Source organism: Esox lucius, chromosome 13 (assembly GCF_011004845.1).
Source record: "Esox lucius isolate fEsoLuc1 chromosome 13, fEsoLuc1.pri, whole genome shotgun sequence".
Lineage (NCBI taxonomy): Eukaryota > Metazoa > Chordata > Actinopteri > Esociformes > Esocidae > Esox > Esox lucius.
Genome location: NC_047581.1, coordinates 4,447,323 through 4,466,637, shown reverse-complemented (window position 1 = coordinate 4,466,637; position 19,315 = coordinate 4,447,323). Strand labels below are relative to the sequence as shown.

General features: G+C 43.8%; 1 protein-coding gene across 4 annotated transcripts in view; it reads left to right on the top strand.

Moving 5' to 3' along the window:
- The window catches only part of tsc1a (TSC complex subunit 1a), a 37,867-nt gene that overhangs the window by 9,682 nt on the left and 8,870 nt on the right, over window positions 1–19,315 (top strand). For 3 of the 4 annotated variants that reach the window (XM_010900102.5, XM_010900103.5, XM_034296553.1), the window contains exons 8-17: window positions 706–893; window positions 2,550–2,656; window positions 8,007–8,175; window positions 8,586–8,665; window positions 9,026–9,086; window positions 9,499–9,597; window positions 10,005–10,587; window positions 10,744–10,811; window positions 11,417–11,583; window positions 12,058–12,240. In XM_010900102.5, coding sequence (XP_010898404.2) covers window positions 706–893; window positions 2,550–2,656; window positions 8,007–8,175; window positions 8,586–8,665; window positions 9,026–9,086; window positions 9,499–9,597; window positions 10,005–10,587; window positions 10,744–10,811; window positions 11,417–11,583; window positions 12,058–12,240 — 1,705 coding nt within the window. The remainder of the gene's footprint in view (window positions 1–705; window positions 894–2,549; window positions 2,657–8,006; window positions 8,176–8,585; window positions 8,666–9,025; window positions 9,087–9,498; window positions 9,598–10,004; window positions 10,588–10,743; window positions 10,812–11,416; window positions 11,584–12,057; window positions 12,241–19,315) is intronic. The other variant, XM_010900105.5, reaches the window with a different exon arrangement.

Sequence of the window (19,315 nt, the reverse complement as noted above, 5' to 3'; positions counted from 1 at the left end):
TTATTTCAGCAAAAATGTAATGGCTGGGGTAAAAATTGCATTTGGAGATGATACATGGCTGAGGTCGTGTACCCGCAGGTTGTGTGGTCTCGTGGGTACGTCCCTGACCTTCAATATTTTGAGTCCGGTTTGATTCCCTTTTCAGATGTTCCAATTTTTGTCTCTCAGAAATATGTATCCACCTGGTACTTTTCAGCTGTCGCACAACATTATATCCACAAATCTCATATATTTAAAAGAATAATTTTTGTGTTGTATATAATAATTTGCTAGCCATCTACAGTAATATTTGTACAAAAGTCACTTTAGTACTGTTAATACATGTTCTGTTGTCCATGTTATTTCAGCAAAAATGTTATGGCTGATGTAGAAGTTGCATTTCCGCTGTTTAAATAGCGTAATGGTTAAAGACACAGTCTGCCACATAGAAAACCATGGATCGAAACCAGCCAGGGACATTCATCCCTTCTAATTGCGGGCCGTCTGAGCTAGACTTGCCTGGTTCTTTTTCTTGTTTTTAGTTGCATATGCAAGTGAAATTGTTGCACTGATATTTTCACTTGTAGGGTAACATTGTGCGGATCCTGGATCACACACACTGATGGTTTGATTTAGGGGCCGGAGAAGTTGTACCTTGCATCTTTTCAGTAGCGAGGCAACCTATTCTTAACTAAAAATATCCCTGTCAACAAAACCTTTTTGCAGGTGGAAGAGGTTTGAAATCCATGACATTGTGATTGAATGTGCCAAAGTGTCCCTGGACCCCAAAGAGGCATCCTGCGAGGAGGGCTACTCCAGTATGCCGGACCACTTCTCCAACCATCATTATCACAACCACCCGCTACCCCTGGACTCCACTGCCAGTCCCTGCAATGACTTTCTCAGCAGCTTCGGTCAGCTCACCCTTTCATTTCCTTTTAAAATGTGTGGAAGACCTGAACTAGCTGACCAGAATTAAAAGGATGGATCATCCAAAAATCAACCCCAGTTGGACCTTCAGGCACATAGTATTTTTTTTTAACCAATCCTTTATTCAGGTATCCCAGTCAGTAATTAGCATTATTAGCATTGTACAAATTCATGAATAGAAACCGTACGTACCACTATCGCAAAGCTGCATTGCAAGGGGAAAACTAGTTTAAAACACTCCAAACTAAGACGTGGTTGTGTTTACCTCAAAGAATATGACGATGTTGTATTCCTCTAAATAAAGTGGTAACTTTCGTGATATAATTCTAATTTCAAATAAACGGGTCAGTTTACTGGTCTTGTTCAAAATTGTATCAATCCACACATTTGTTCGGGAAGAGAGTGTATACACAGTAAACAAAAGTTAGTATTCACTACCTAGAAAGCAAGTTACCTATTTTGTCTTTGATATTCACCTTGGACAGTCAAACTTTATTTGCTTGAGAGAGAATGGAAAATCCATATATTATGTCTGACTCTGAATACGATCAGTAAGAATATTTTTCTGGAGATACAGCCTTACTTGTTCCAACCATAATACACAGATGATGAATTCACCAAATAGAAGCTTGGAGAGCAGCTAAAGAGGGGTGATGGTGAACACGTTAAGCCCCAAACCTTGTGCCGAATATGTAGGTGTAGTATGTGCTTTGTGTATTATAACATAGCAATCGTAAGTATTACTTACAATCTGTCTTGTCTCCATTGGTTGAACTCAGGAACTTGATAGAATTGCATTTGTCTTCAGTAATCTTCTAAGTGAATGTAGGGCACAATCCTCTGTATTAAAATGTTTCTCGCGAAAATTGTCTCATTGGTGAAGTTGCTCCATTGATTCTCCCACAATATGAATCGGGAGAAGCAGAGGTATTGTCCCAATTGCAGAGCGGGCAGAAGTTAATTAACTCAGGATCCACGAGCTGGCAGACGTTGACATCAATGCTTACAAAAAATGGAAATCCAGAAGTTCAAAGTTTATTTATCAAATGCTCCGAATAACACAGTGGCCAAATCCCAAAGTCCCCCATAAACCCTAAGCCCTGAACCCTCACTGACTTAATTGACATCACCTGGTAAGTCATTGAGTGCAAGAGGCTGCAAGGGCTTTAAATGCTATAAAAAGAAACGGGACAGCACTTACCTTGACGATGCTGTAACATGTTGCACACTTGTGTGTTTTGGGGCTTTTGATTTTACGTTTTTTTACTTTCTTTTTGCGGACAAGGCACTTAAGGGACCAACTGCCTGATTTATACATCTTGCAGGCTCTTGCCCTACAGAGTGGCCGAGAGGTAATTGTCAATCATTATCTGTATTTGGAAATAATCAATGTACTATTTTTGGTCAAAACTGCATCACAGTTCTGGCTATGAACCATCAGTGAGCTTTGTGTTCATACGTCCATGTAAACTTTTTTTCTAACCATGTTGACCTCAGGGTTGGTTGCTCCTTCCATGCTTGTTAGCGTCACAACGATATGAATTGTGGGCACTTCCCTCAGGCAAAATTCTGACTTACAAAAAGCAAAAAACAGAATGCATCTGTAAGGTTTTTGGTGAATTTTTCTTTCCCTCACACAGGTAGTTCTGCCTCTACCCCTCTGTCAGTTGGCCGGCCTCCTCTCTCCCTGTCCTTACACCAGCTGAACCAGTCCTCCTTGTGCAGTCCCAACACCTCTCTTCATCAGGTAGGTGCCTTTTATTCTTAAAGAAAATACCCCACTAGCGACATTACATTGAAAGTCTTTGGTCCCAGGTTGCACAGAGGTCTAAGGCGCTGTTCGTAGCATCAAGCTGACTACTGACTAGAGGTTAGGGCTGGGTTATAATTCAATGAATTTTGTTATTGAGTTTTATAAATTTAATAATGAAAATAACAATCTTTGATATCGCAGTATTGCTAATTCTTCTGATACATTTGATACAGGAAGCTTAAAACATTTTTGTATCATAGATGCACAATACAGAATTAACAATATTGCAAGCTTCATCTGGGAAGCTTCCTCACATAGTCCAATTTTAAATCATCTGACCAGACAACTAGAGGGCAATAAGTGCATTTCCATTAGCGGCTCACCTACTAGCTTTTAGACAAGCTATATAATGTGGTTTTGGATGAGGGCTATTAGTGAAGGAGTCTGCCATGGCAGATATTGGAGATGTTTCTACAGACAAAGAAATTGTCACCAAAAGGATAGACACCACTTCTGTAACATGGAACTGGTTCTTTCTTTTCTTTTCATCTGATGAAGAGCAGGAATAAACGGTCTGAAAGATATGATAAAGTAGTACAGATAGACTGGCAATACCACCAACATTGCCTCATCTGAAACATTTTCATCCAGTTGAGTGCACTGACAGCATGACTTGGCAGTTGAACATGCCGGCCCTTTTGGTTGTCCAAAACAAAAACAAACAACTGTAATAACAGTATATAAAAAAAGAAAGGTTGTTGAAAAATCGTGATGTGACTTTTGGGCCATATCGCCTAACCCTAGTCTTCACTGGTCCATAAGATACGAAATACCGAGATCAGACACAGGACCAAAGTTGGTCTGGGTCTAAAATATCGACTCTTTCCTCGGTTCTGGGTTGTGTTTGACATAATTGCACATACCCAAGACTTTATGTAATAACTATGTTGTATTTATCGACTGAACACAAATGGACCCTTCCTTTATGTCTGAGATAATGAGTACTTTCGAAGCTTGTTATCAAAAAGTGTTATTGACTGCATGTCAACAAACTCCTTATTAAAATGTTTTCAAATCTACACGGAGGATTACACTTTCCCCTTTTATTTAATTTCTGACAATCGATTAAATACAGTTGGGCTCAAAAGTTTGCATACCCTTGGAGATTTGGTAATATACACTCACCTAAAGGATTATTAGGAACACCATACTAATATTGTGTTTGATCCCCTTTCGCCTTCAGAACTGCCTTAGTTCTATGTGGCATTGATTCAACAAGGTGCTGAAAGCATTCTTTAGAAATGTTGGCCCATATTGATAGGATAGCATCTTGCAGTTGATGGAGATTTGTGGGATGCACATCCAAGGCACGAAGCTCCCGTTCCACCACATCCCAAAGATGCTCTACTGGGTTGAGATCTGGTGACTGTGGGGGCCATTTCAGTACAGTGAACTCATTGTCATGTTCAAGAAACCAATTTGAAATGATTCGAGCTTTGTGACATGGTGCATTATCCTGCTGGAAGTAGCCATCAGAGGATGGGTACATGGTTGTCATAAGGGATGGACATGGTCAGAAACAATGCTCAGGTAGGCTGTGGCATTTAAACGATGCCCAATTGGCCTAAAGGGGCCTAAAGTGTGCCAAGAAAACATCCCCCACGCATACTGGATGTTTTTCCCTTTTCACACCATTCTTTGTAAACCCTAGAAATGGTTGTGCATGAAAATCCCAGTAACTGAGCAGATTGTGAAATACTCTGACTGGTCCGTCTGGCACCAACAACCATGCCACGCTCAAAATTGCTGAAATCACCTTTCTTTCCCATTCTGACATTCAGTTTGGAGTTCAGGAGATTGTCTTGACCAGGACCACACCCCTAAATGCATTGAAGCAACTGCCATGTGATTGGTTGATTAGATAATTGCATTCATGATAAATTGAACAGGTGTTCCTAATAATCCTTTAGGTGAGTGTATGTACCATTTGTTAAGAAAACGTGAGTGAGCAGGTAAAACATATTTCTTCTTAAGGGATTCACATTCGGCTGTTGATCATAACAGAATGGTATAATCATAAAACAAAACATGGCAACAAAGAAAAAAATTAACTGACCCCTGTTCAAAAGTCTGCATACCCTTAGTTCTTAATACTGTGTATTGCCCCCTTTAGCATCAATGTGTGCAGTCTTTTGTAATAGTTGTCTATGAGGCCCCAAATTTTTACAGGTGGTATAGCTGCCCTTTTGTCTTGGTAAAATGCCTCAAGGTCATGCAAAGTCTTTGATCGTCTTGCATGAACAGCACGTTTGAGATCTCCCCAGAGTGGCTCAATGATTTTACGGTCAGGAGACTGTGATGGCCACTCCAGAACCTTCAACTTTTTCTGCTGTAACCACTGGAGGGTCAACTTGGCCTTGTGCTTAGGGTCATTGTCGTGCTGGAAAGTCTAAGAGTGTCCCATGCGCAGCTTTCGTGCAGAAAAATGCAAATTGTCTGACAGTATTTGCTGATAACATGCTGCTATCATCTTGCCATACATTTTCACAAGATTCCCTGTGCCTTCAGAGCTCACATACCCCCCAAAAAACATCAGTGAGCCACCACCATGCTTCATAGTGTTGACTTGACTCCTCTCCGAACATAAAGCTCTATTTTGGTCTCGTCACTCCATATTCCAGTGTGCCAGAAGCTGTGAGGTTTGTCAAGGTGTTGTCAGGCATGTTGTAACCAGGCTTTTTTGTGGCATTAAAGGCAGTAAAGGCTTCTTTCTGGCAATTCGACCATGCTGCTCATTTTTGTTCAAGTATCATCGTATTGTGCTCCTTGAAACAACCACACTTTTTTTCTTTTTTTTTTTTTCAGAGCAGCCTGTATTTCTCCTGTTTAAAAAATAAATAAATTGTATCCCAAATCAATTCTTCTGGCAGTTTTTGCTGAAATCTTTCTTTGTCTACCTGACCTTACCCAAAGCCTTGCAAATCCCAGTCAGTACTGTTCACTTATGAATTTGGGGATCTTTTTTAATCCTTTTCTATCTTTATAAAGTTCCATTACCTTGTTGTGCAGGTCTTTTGACAGTTATTTTCTGCTCCCCATGGGTTTGTATCTAGCCTGCTCAGTGCATCCACATGAGAGCTAACATACTTATTGACTATTTATACACAGACACCAATTGCAATTTAAAAAGCCACAGGTTTAGGAGATTTACCTTTGCCATTTTCACCTGTGTGTCACCTTGTGTGTCTGTAACAAGGCCAAACATTCAAGTGTATGTAAACTTTTGATCAGGGTCTTTTGGGTGATTTCTGTTATCATTATGATTTAAAAAGGAGCCATACAACTATGTGATAATAAATGGCTTCATATGATCACTATCCTTAAAGAAAAGATTTTCCATGAACGGTCATATTTTCCAAATCAATTTCTGCCAGGGTATGCAAACTTACAAGCATTGTATGAACACTGTAGGTGGTCATTATTATGTTTCCATACTTTTACTGAATGTTCGGGAATGACAGGATGTTATGTCATTTGTAAACAACATATTGAAATGTAGAGTAGGAATGTTTTTGCGTGTTTGGACAGAATAGAAACCAGTGTATAAAAATGTCAAGAACATGTCATCCTTAAACACTACTCAGACCTGTGCGCCATAGCTAATCAGAGCAACAGTAGACTGATATGCTTGCCCCATAGTGCCATCTCGTTCACTGAGTCTACATGTGGAATCGTGACTTTATATAAGAAGTGGGCAAACTAAGGCCCGCGGGCCAAATCCGGCACAAGGAAATTTCATCTGGCCTGCGAGGCAATTCTTTCTGGCCCGCGTTTGGTAATAAAATTAGTTTTGAGGGGAAGTAAAACGTAACTCACCTGCCCATTCTTATATATCTGAATCTTAATTACGAATTTAGACTTTATATTTTACCTACTTGTGTTTACATTTTTGCCCTTTTCTGGCCTGCAAATCCTTTATAATTAATATATTACAAAACAAATGTTGCCCTCCATTTAATTACAAAATCCTGATGGCCCCTGAGCCAAAATGTTTGCCCTCCCCTGGTTTAGATCATCCCTGAATCTTTAAATGCAAATACTTAGATACCACATCATTCTCTTTGTATTTGGGATCGTACCAGTACTGATCAAACAAATGAACAGGTAGGCATTCTCTTTCCCAGTCGTTCTCATCAACAACAAAAGAGCATCAACTAGACAGTGAGATGAACTCAAATAAAATGAGGTATGGTAGACAAACCCATTCAGTGTTTTTCAACTGTTGGTCAACATTGCACTCTGACTTCTTCAGCCTGCCTGCCAATGGATGTTTCTGTCCCAACCTGGTCCCAATTCACATGACAACTAAACAGGACCTTGCATGTGTGACCTAATTTGAGTTATGTCATTAACATGGTACTTTTGGATAATATACATTAACTTCAGTATAGCTAGTTAAATGATCCTCATTTCACATCCACTTTTCCCCTGCCTGGCTCTGCATCAGAGCCCTTAAACGCTGGGTGATTTTCCAAAGAGGCTACTGGAGAACTGGCTAGATGTATGGTAGCTATCTAAAAACAAAATGGGAATTGGGGAAAGAAGATCATTGAAAATTTATCTGTCATTTTTTTTTTTAAGCCGCCTTTGGAAGTATGCACTGTTTTTTAGTTTAAATTACTCTATATTTTGGAAAAATCTGGCTGAAAATGTCAGCATGAACTATTGTTGGCAATGATCATCATAAATCTTTTCTTTTTTTTGGCTAACCAGCTGTCGTTAGACAAGTCATTATATTACATAGCTGTTACTGAAATTTGTCTTGTCCTTGGTTTGGCTTGGTTATTTTTAAGAACATGCATCTTACATGTAGCCTCCTCTACAGCGCATTTTCGACAATATTGATTGTTTAGCCTATTTATGGAAATGGCTGCACCTTGTTGAGTTTTATCTCGCTCAGAGTCTCTGTTTGAGCCTTGACTGTGCTGTCCCCATGGGTGACTAAATATGCCAGCATAATAAAATTTCAGGGCACCAGTTTGCTGTATTTGTATCAAAAGTGTTGATTTTTGAAATAGTGGATAGTTTTTGTTTTCAGTATATTTTCCATGACTTATTATTCTCAAGGCTGTCTCATCTCCCTGCAGTAGATATAGGCTGAGCAATGTTTGGAATGATTAATACGAATTACATTACAGTATTGAATATTGACGTATAGGCAATGAATTACAGCTTTTAAATTCCTGTCCCAAAGAATATGTGAAAGGTAAAAAGAGTAATTCTATTCTTTCTCTCCAATGATTGTAATTCCTGTTAATTTCTGTTTACTGTGCCCTTTCATCAGAACCAACACTGTGATGTCAACCCCGCTGGAAATAAAGGGTTGATGTGGAGTCCGTCCTCGGAGTGTGAAATGACCACACCTCCCACCTCCAGGGGCATCTCCCCAGCAAATGTTCCAGAGCTATACCAAAGTGCCTCCCAAGCCCCCAGCCGAACAGCCACTGCATCAGGTCAACTGTTATTATTTTTGTTTAATGTTTACATGTTTATTTGCCTTTTGTTAATTCGGGTCAAAGTGTGTGTAAAGTGCTGTAAATGGAAATATCTTTCAAATAACAAGCTACTGTGTATTTGAACCCAGCGAAAAAAAGACTGAAAAGGAACAGTAAGAATAGAATTGGCGCACATAGAGAAGATCACTAGCTTGCCAGACTTGCCTTAAATGTGGATAACATATTTACAACTTAGATTTAATGTTAATTCGGTCAGCTCGTCCACAAATATTCACCTGCTAAGGTAAATAGAGCAATATATTCAGTTGCGGTTAGTATACTGGCCGGTGCTAAAAATTGTTTTGTGGGTTTTTTGATAGGCTGTTATGAACCTCTACCTCTTAGCGTTGTGTTCTTGTTTAACGCAGGTGGGAAATGTCTCAGTTCTGCCCAGACTAATGCAGATGATTTGGAGCATGCGAGTTTATGCTCTAATACAACCAACCAGGTATGTACTTGAACAGAAAATGTGTACTACCAGAAGCTTGTTTGATACAAGAACTGCAAATCACCTAAGATGGTTATTTATTATATTGATTAGTTCTCTGGCAGTCCACAAAATAACATCCAAAAAGAGTGTCTGCAGTGACAGAGTATGATGGACTGGACTCTCAGTCTGAAATCATGTAAACCGAGCAGTCAATGCCCTCAGGGAGTGAACCCAGTCAAAGAGAGTTAGTCTGCTCCAGTTTTTTTTTAGGTTATGGTTGTGCAGTTTAGGAGCTGGTTGTGCTTGTATGTATGTTTTGAAGCTATGGGTCCGTCCGTAAGACTCTTCATCAGCTAATATGTGTATCTGCCTCGACAGCTGAAGCAAAAACTGACCACAGAAGCGGAGAGAGCGACCCCCGAGGTCAGCGGCAGCGAAGGTCAGCTGCTTTGCTTATCTCCCGAGGAGGGCCCCGGTTTCCTCTGCGTCATTGCTTCAGCACACTTCATAGGGCTGATGTTAAGGACAAATGTGGTGCCCTTATGACCCATTGTTTGCTGGACTGGACTTTTGGGTTACCCGTGCCATGTGGTTTAAGTAGAGGCATCGTCTGAATCAGCCAGGACCTGCTGAACAGGACTTGGGGTTCAAGTAGTATTTAGCTTGCTATTAGCAAGCTCATTGTGTTGAGCTTGTCAGGACTAATCAGAAGACCAGGTTTGGACTTCTGGTACTAGTCCATTGGTCCCATTGATCTGGCAAGCTCAATGTAGTGCAGCTCATGTATGTGGAAGAAAACAAACTATAACCAATGTTTTGTACTTCATGTTTTGTGCCCTGTTTTTTTTCAGACGCTACAACAAAGAACATGTTTTTGACTGAGGTCTCAGACTACATCAAAGATCAGGACCTGGACATGAGGCAGAGGATGGAGAAGGAACAAAACGATGGTACAACATTTGAATTCATCTGTGTGTCAACTTGGCCCCTCTATTCCCTATGTAGTCATCCTCGTCCTTTGACCAGAGTCCATTGGACTGGTAAAAACGATGCTCTCTCCTCAAACCTTGTACACTCTAGAGCAGGTTTAGGCAACTTTTTGGCCTGAGCGCCGCATTGCATTTTGACATTCCACTGAGGAATTTTCCTTCAATATGTTTTTCAAAGTCTATAACCGTTTCCACTTGCAATTTTATTTCAGACACCTGTCTAGAGTGTTGTGTTTAGACTTACGTTTTCCTTTCAAACACAGCCTGCAATATTCATTCCACCTCACAAAATAGTATATATCTCCAGAATCAGTTTGAATCCGTTGATCAATACACTTTTCCCATACTCCGTTTTGACGACATTACAGGTGAGCTACGAGACCTGGCAGAGAAGCACCAGGCAACAGGGTCATACCACTCCTTCCACAGCACTACAGAGACCGTAACCCAGCCTGAGGATGAAGAAAAGAAGATCCTCCCCTCCATCAACCAGGGCCTCTTCAAGGATCCCCAGCATCTGGTGTCCACGCCTGACAACAGTGAGGGTTCTGTGGGGGGAGGGGACTCACAGTTCCCTTGGTCCTTCCGACCGTGCTTCACCCCCATCGACAACCTTGGTCATGGCTTTGGCTTGTCTCAGAGCCCCTACCGAGGTGTGGATGAGAGGCGCTCTGGCTTGGTTGGCCTATTCTCCTCCCCGAGTCACTTCGGGGACCAGGCGCCTCCAGTCTATGAACCTCTTTTCGAGCTGGCCCTGCCCAGGGCCGCCTCTCTGTTTGTGTGGAGGAAGACGGCGGAGGCGCTGGCGCAGAGGGCCGTCAGCGATGTGGGGGAGAGGGATGATAGCAGGGGGCAGGAGGATGGGAACGAGGCGGCACACATCTCCCCGCTGGATATCCTGGATCGCCTCATTCAGCACGGCAACGAGACCTATGACAAAGTGCTCAAGAGGTGAGAGGTTGCGGTCAGCCGAGTGTGTTCAGCTGTTGTCTTTGTAGATGTCACTCTATATAAGCCTGAGCAGCCAAGCCAATTTCTGGTGATGGTGGTGATCACGTTACCTCTATAAGAATCTCTCTTTACTGTGTGTCTTTTTGTTAATTACAGATTGCCCATGCCAAACAAGTCTGTGGACTGGACACACTTTGGAGGTAAACAGAGTGTAAAAGCTAAAGGTACCCAACCCTACTACGCCATGCTAGGGGAGAGGACCACAATGCTATCCTATATTTTACTGTTCTTTCTCTGGTATTTATTTTCTTCCTGTCTTCTGGTTTGTGTTCCTTCAAGTGAGTTTCTACCTTTCTTAGGCACATTTTTCAATCTGCTGATGGTAAAAGTGGATTTGTTTTTTTATTTTTTATGTTGACCTGGAACTGGGGGAGGTAGAACTGATCGTTGATCTGTACTCTGGGGAGACTCCTTTTACTGTCATCCTGTCCCTCTTGTTCCTCTCCTACAATCTCTCCTGTCTTCTATGAATTCCATTGACCTATTTCACTAAATAGCATTTGGCTTGTTTTGTGATTATTATATGAATTGCCTCTTGTTGATTTTAGCTTTTTGCTATAGAGTCTACAGTTGAATGTCCTTTCATACAACCTGCACATACATTGATAAGGTTAATGCTAAAATCAGTGCCCAGTACAGTTTTAATATAATTTGAAAAGTTAAACGTAGGCTACTACTCTATTGTTTGCTGTGACAAATGAAAATTTAAATTGTTTTATTTGTCCCAGAATCCTATTTGATTTTATGCTTGTCTTTGTGCCATGGACAGGCGCCACCCCACTGGACGAACTGCACACACTACGCAGTCAGCTCCTTCTGCTCCACAATCAGGTCCTGTATGAGCGCTACAAGAGAGAGCAGCACGCCATCCGCAACCGCCGCCTTCTCCGACGCATCATCAACGCCACGGCCATGAAGGAGCAGAACAACTCCATGGTAATCAAATAGAAATCCCTCTTTGAAGGAATGCCCAGTAAATGCTGGATCCCATTGCTTAGCTGTCGAGGGGGAACTATGTCACCCTAATTGCTTCCAGGTTGTTGCTGTAAATGAGAATGTTATCAGTCTACCGATCTGGTAAAATAAGGGCTAATAAATGTGTTTACAGTATATATTTGCTGCCAAATTAAAAGCAGTGATGTTTCTTGTAGGTCTCATTAGAGCAACCTGTAGCAAAATGTGCTGTAGAGAAGAGAAAACAAGCGTTTTGTATTGATGTTTAAAAGGTCCTCCCAGTTGGTAAATTCACTTCAGAGTTAAGGCTAATGAACTGGACCCTGATAGGTGAATGACTTTCCTTAATGCTTTGGTGTGATGTACTGAACATTTCTTTTTTTATTCTATTAGTAGTAAAGTATGTTGTGATTTTAAAGCCATGCTAAATGAAGTTTGCTGTTGACATGGTGGCAGAAGGCACAGCTGAAGATGCAGGATGTGGAGATCCAGTCCCTGCAGGCCAGCCTGCTGCAAGAACAGCAGCGCTGCCATCGCTTGAAGGAAGACGCGGATGCCGAGACGGCCTGCCTCCGCAGCCAGATTCAGCAGCTGCAGCGGGACCACGATCAGTACCTCGCCAAGGCTGAACAGCTGCAGGTACTCACGACAGGCACATTCCACACAAACAGTCACACGGACAGTGTGTAGACGCTGTTAGGTAATAATGCTAACGACCGTGAATGAACAAACAAACAGATTGCAAAAATGGGTGATCCCACTCAAAGTTAAACAACCGACTGTTTTTTTATTCACAAGCGAACCCAAGACATTGTGCATATGATTATGAGAAGAGCTGGTGTAGGCCTACCGTAGCTGTCTCTGAGTGTGCACAGGCCGGAGCAAGCACAGGGCATATGTACAGAGGGGGAGAAATGGGATACTTGTGTGTTGTCGAAAACGGATGCCTTAAAACCACATCAGACCACGTCATTCCACAAACTTTTACGGACACGTCATCTGGTTATGTGTGCAGCTGAAGTTGAACATTCACCATTCTCTGCCATTTACACAAAGCTGTTTTCTTCCTACAAATCGACTCATACAATGAGTCAGTCAACGCATGCACCAGAACACTCCGCAGCTGCCTCTGCAAGGCAAAGCTACAAGGCAGTCCAGCGTTCCACTGGAAATGAATGAACCTGTGGTTTACCAAAGCCCACCAACACCGTCGGGGTGATGCTGATATTTGACAAAGCTTTTATCTGACTTAAACACCGCACAAAGGTACCGATGCCTAGCCTAGCTACTTAAACCAAATGACTCAGCGCTAGCTACTGATATCTCCCATTATGATTGTCAGAAGAAATCATACTCAAGCGATGTGACAAGCAGCTTTCCTGGGTGACTGCTCAAAAAAATTTATGGACCACTTAAATCACACACAGGGTCTCGATGAATGAAATATCTTAAAGATAAAAATCTTTACTGCAAATTGTTACGTCATTTTGGGTCAACGAATTGCACAAAGGTGGAAACTAAAGTCACCAATCGATTTTGCGCTGGATTCCAACTCACACCAAAAATCGAAGTAAACAATTGAAATCACAGGCTGTTTTAACTCGCATGAATTTAATCACCGCAACTCATGTGTCTCAATAATGAATATGGGCACAGGTGCCTGTATGCAGTCTCGACAACATCTGGGCATGCTCCTGATGAGACAGTGGATGGTGTCCTGGGGGATCTCCTCCCAGACCTGGGTCAGGGCATCAGTGAGCTCCTGGACAGTCTGTGGTGCTACTTGGTGGTGTCGGATGCACCACTTCGTCATCCAGAAACTGCCTACACACTCTGGCCACATGAGGCCAGGCATTGTCCTGCACTAGGAGGAACCCAGGGCCCACTGCATCCCCATAAGTTGTGACGATGGGTCTGAGGATTTCATCCCGGTACCTAACAGCAGTCTGGGTACCGTTGGCCTCCAAGGATATGCCTCTCCAGACCATCGTTGACCCACCGCCAAACCGATCATACTGGATGATGTTGCAAGCAGCATAATGTTCACCAAGGTGTCTCCAGAAACGTTCACGTCTATCACGTGCTTAGTGTGAACCTGCTCGAATCTGTGAAGAGAACAAGGCGCCAATTGCGGACCGGGCAAATCTGGCGTTTTCTGGTGAATGCCAGTCGAACTGCGTGGTGCTGGGCTGTGAGCACAGGTCCCAGGAGAGGACGTCGGGCCCTCATGCCGCTCTCATTGAGTTTGGTCAGAAACATCCACACCAGTATTCTGCTGGAGGACATTTAGTTGGGCTCTGGCAGTGCTTCTCCTGTTCTTCCTCACGCAAAGGAACAGATACCAGTCCTGTTGCTGGGTTGATGCCCTTCTACGGCCCTGTCCAGCTGTCCTTGTGTAACAGCCCATCTCCTGGTATCTCCTCCATGCTCTTGAGACTGTACTGAGAGACACAGCAAACCTTGTTGCTATAGCACGTATGGATGTGCCATCCTGGAGGTGCTGGACTGCCTGTGCAACCTGAATGGTCTACAGGTGCCACCCCCTGCTCCCAGTAGTGACAAGAACACTAGCAAAATGCAAAACTAGAGAAGAATCTGTCAGGAAGGATAAGGGGCAAGCAATTGTCTGTTTCCACCACCTGCAAAACCATTCCCTTTTTGGGCGAGCAATTGTCTGTTTAAGGCTGGGTGTTACAAAACACCCAGCCTTAAACCACAAGGAGCAAGCAACACTAGTGTTGGATTTTAGTGGCTAGGAAAAACTCCCTAAGAAGGCTGATATTTAGGAAGAAACCTAGAGAGGAACTTGGCTCAGAGGTTTGACCAGTCCTCTTCTGGCTGTGCCGGGTGAAAATATTAAGAGTATAAATTGTAATAATTAATAAATGCATGTCGGCTGAGTCCAGAGTCTATTTAAACCTAGTCCAGGTCGGAAGCATGACCAGATGGACAGGGACAGCAACGAGTCTTTCAAGCCTGGTACTCCGCAGGTGTGGGCCAAAACCTCATGTCCTCCTAAGTTTAAAACAGCAAGACAGGGAGACAGGGAAAATTTAGAAAATGCATTCCTTAGATCTACAATGATTCATAGTGGAGAAGGAGAACTGACCCTACTCCCCCAGCACAATAATATAGCAGTGTAAAACCTTTGGGCTGAGATAAGGGGGTCCGGTGACACTGTAGCCCTATTCGGGGAGGCGACGCACGTGTACTAGGGGTTTAACACTTTTTATTCTAGTTTGAAATCAAAAATTATTAAGTTAGATTTTGAACTGCTAAAATTAAAATCAGTTCGCAATTTTGTCATTGTGACCCCACATTATTGATTTTGGCCTGCTGTTACCACCTCCACCATATCCATGCAACTGATTGTGTACAGTCCATTTAAAAGGAGTTGGCATTAAAGGAATTGCACTCACAAAACTGGTAACAGCAACTATACCACTCTATACCTGCAGGCCTATTATGTATTTAACTTGGGCAGTAATAAGACTCTACATTAGAGATTCGGCAGCAACAATAAGACCTCCGGTTTTCATACTTTGCCTGCAAAATAGGAGTCAACGGTGAAATGTTATACGCTTGGCAGCAACAATAAGGCCTCGATCACACCTAAAGTGTCAAAGCAGAAATCTTGCTGAACATTTTGTGCAGCTACACAATTATTCAGAACACCATGATTCTCCACTGATGTTGCATGCTGCTTTTTATAAAAGGAGACATGAGTGAATCTTTTATGCTAAGCATATTCTGTGTCAAATAGCAACCTACGTAGGCTACCAATTATTGGCTCGCTAGCAGCTTACTAACATAACCATATGGGTTTTAGACTTTATAGACTTTTCATCCCTCTAGTCCCACTTCTCATGTAAAAACTGCTTGTATACAAGACTGTAAAAACCGGTTACATAACATGGGCTTCATTAGAAGCCCTGTACTTAAGATTGTTTAGTTCCTAATTTCAATTACTGTATTACACATCAATTATATTTTTGTTACCAGAGGCAAATGACCAGGCGTTCAACTAGACAAATGAAATTGCGCAACTTTGTCCATTCTGGTCCATGGTCCTCCCACCTGGAACAGTTGATTTTATTGGCCTTGGTCAAGACAAAGGTAGCTATGAAATTCCTCTGCTAAATGCCAAAGCTCTTCAATCAGTTGGTGGAAATTGCCAACCTGTTTTAACATTCTCAGCTAATGGTCTCATTGTTGAATGAGCCTGTCAATACTATTTAGAATTGTAATAACTTTCAAACTTTTTTCATTTTACAGGGAGATTATACCTTACATAAGTTAAAGAATATTATAAAGCTCAGCACACTGAGAAATGATTAGTTCTGAAAAGGAAGAGTCCCTATTCTGTTTTCAGATTATCTCGCATAATCCTGGACTGTAGAGACATATATTGTTTTGGAATTATTCGTTTTGAGGTTTTAGATTTTTTTATAGGAAGCCACTCTCCAGGCTACAATGGAAGTGAATGGGGCAACCGATTATAGCATTGGAAAATATGATATATTCTGTTTTCCAAAACTGGAAGGCCAGGGTATATTGACATAGGTCTCTGTATATTCTCTGAAAAAATTTGGTTATTGCTGTTTATCGCTGTTTATTCTTTCTGGAAAATGTATAAGCAGATTAATCTATCTGTGAGGAGGCTATATTTGTAACTGGCTTTGTTTACAAAACTGGAGCCCACATTAGCTGGTATAAACTTCTAGCTAAAACAAAAATGCCAACAGGTTCTATTAGCTGCTGATAAATCAATGCGAATCTGTCTGCAAGGAGGCTTTATCCAGCAACCGACTTTGTTTACAAAACAGTAGCTCATGTTAGGATGGGATTTATTGCTACCTAATGCCATTGAGAACCTTGATGTGTTCATGGATGAGGCTGAATTGGCTCCAGCGTGTGCTACAGCATGGGCTGCAGATGGCATTGACTTTCAAGGTCTTATCAATCGTTCAGTTTTGGAAACCATTCCCATCCCCAAAGAAACTGGAAGAGGCCGGAGGGACCAAATGGCCAACTCTCAATTCTGTATGTAGGCATGTAATAGTTATTTGGATAATTCTGTCGTAAGTCCCGTTCTGCAGGAATAGTATGGGGAGGTACTGAAATTATTACTGCTACGAAGCCTTGGCACGATTTTCATACTGTTGGGAACGGCCATGTCAGTTATTTTCCCTGACTGATAACATTCCGGAATTACAGCTTGTCTTTTAGACGGCTAGCTAGATTAAATTTTATTAACACAGTAGTGGACTGCACTTTCTCTAAAAATGTTGATGAATGTCAGTAAATTGTGCTTGTTGCTAGCTAGTAAACTCCAATGAGGTCAGTACCATAGTTCAGCTGTTATGAAACCGCACTGTGCTGTTAGCTTGATTGTGGAGGTTTATAGAGGTTGTGAGGTAGTGGGCTCTGGAACCACACTCCTTGAGAGAGGATGGACTCTTCACCACTCTGGAGTTGCCCATGGTGAGAGGCGGCGGGCCGCCATGTGTTGGAGTTTACCCCGGTGAACGAGAGGGTTGTTTCCCTGCGCCTACGGGTCGGGGATAGGTCTCTCACTGTTGTTTGTGCCTACGGGCCGAACGGCAGTGCAGAGTACCCGACCTTCTTGGAGTCTCTGGGAGGGGTGCTGGAAAGTGCTCCGACTGGGGACTCTATCGTTCTACCCACGTGGGCAACGACCGTGACACCTGGAGGGGTGTGATTGGGAGGAACGGCCCCCTTGATCTGAACCCGAGCGGTGTTCAGTTATTGGACTTCTGTGCTAGTCACAGTTTGTCCATAACGAACACCATGTTCAAGCATAAGGGTGTCCATCAGTGCACATGGCACCAGGACACCCTAGGCCGCAGGTCGATGATCGACTTTGTTGTCGTTTCATCTGACCTGCGGCCGTATGTCTTGGACACTCTGGTGAAGAGAGGGGCGAAGCTGTCAACTGATCACCACCTGGTGGTGAGTTGGATCCGATGGCGGGGGAGGAAGCTGGACAGACTCGGCAGGCCCAAGCGTACTGTAAGGGTCTGCTGGGAACGTCTGGCCGAGTCTCCTGTCAGAGAGATCTTTAACTCCCACCTCCGGCAGAGCTTCGACTGGATCCCGAGGGAGGCTGGAGATATTGAGTCCGAGTGGACCGCCATTTTCGAAGCGGCCGCTCGGAGCTGTGGCCGTAAGGTCTCAGGTGCCTGTCGAGGCGGCAATCCCCGAACCCGGTGGTGGACACCGGAAGTAAGGGATGCCGTCAAGCTGAAGAAGGAGTCCTATCAGGCCTGGTTGGCTTGTGGGACTCCTGAGGCGGCTGACTGGTACCGAAAGGCCAAGCGGACTGCAGCCCGGGTGGTTGTGGAGGCAAAAACTCGGGCCTGGGAGGAGTTCGGTGAGGCCATGGAGAAGGACTATCGGCTGGCCTCGAAGAGATTCTGGCAAACCGTCCGGCGCCTCAGGAGAAGGAAACAGTGCCCTACCAACGCTGTTTACAGTAGAGGTGGGCAGCTGTTGACCTCAACTGGGGATGTCGTCGGGCGGTGGAAGGAGTACTTCGAGGATCTCCTCAATCCCGCCGTCACGTCTTCCATTGAGGAAGCAGAGGATGAGGGCTCAGAGGTGGATTCGTCCATCACCCGGGCTGAAGTCACTGAGGTGGTCAAGAAACTCCTCGGTGGCAAGGCCCTGGGGGTGGATGAGATCCGCCCTGAGTACCTCAAGTCTCTGGATGTTGTGGGGCTGTCTTGGTTGACACGCCTGTGCAACATCGCGTGGCGGTCGGGGACAGTGCCTCTGGGATGGCAGACCGGGGTGGTGGTCCCTCTTTTTAAGAAGGGAGGGTGTGTTCCAACTATAGGGGGATCACACTTCTCAGCCTCCCCGGGAAAGTCTATGCCAGGGTTCTGGAGAGGAGAATACGGCCGATAGTAGAACCTCGGATTCAGGAGGAACAGTGTGGTTTTCGTCCAGGCCGTGGAACACTGGACCAGCTCTATACCCTCTACGGGGTGTTGGAGGGTTCATAGGAGTTTGCCCAACCAGTCCACATGTGTTTTGTGGATTTGGAGAAGGCATTCGACCGTGTCCCTCGCGGCATTCTGTGGAGGGTGCGCCGGGAATATGGGGTCCTGGGTCCTTTGTTAAGGGCTGTCAGGTCCCTATACGACCGAAGCAGGAGCTTGGTCCACATTGCCGGCAGTAAGTCAGACTTGTTCCCAGTGCATGTTGGACTCCGGCAGGGCTGCCCTTTGTCGCCGGTTCTGTTCATAATTTCTATGGACAGAATTTCTAGGCGCAGCCATGGGCCGGAGGGTGTCAGGTTTGGGGACCACACGATTTCGTCTTTGCTCTTTGCGGATGATGTTGTCGTGTTGGCCCCTTCAAACCAGGACCTTCAGCATGCGCTGGGACGGTTTGCAGCCGAGTGTGAAGCGGTGGGGATGAGAATCAGTACCTCCAAATCCGAGGCCATGGTCCTCAGTCGGAAAAGGGTGGCTTGCCCACTTCAGGTTGGTGGAGAGTGCTTGCCTCAAGTGGAGGAGTTTAAGTATCTAGGGGTCTTGTTCACGAGTGAGGGAAGGATGGAACGGGAGATGGATCTGTGCAGCTTCTGCAGTAATGCGGTCGATGTATCGGTCTGTCGTGGTGAAGAAAGAGCTGAGCCGCGTGGTGAAGCTCTCCATTTACCGGTCAATCTACGTTCCTACTCTCA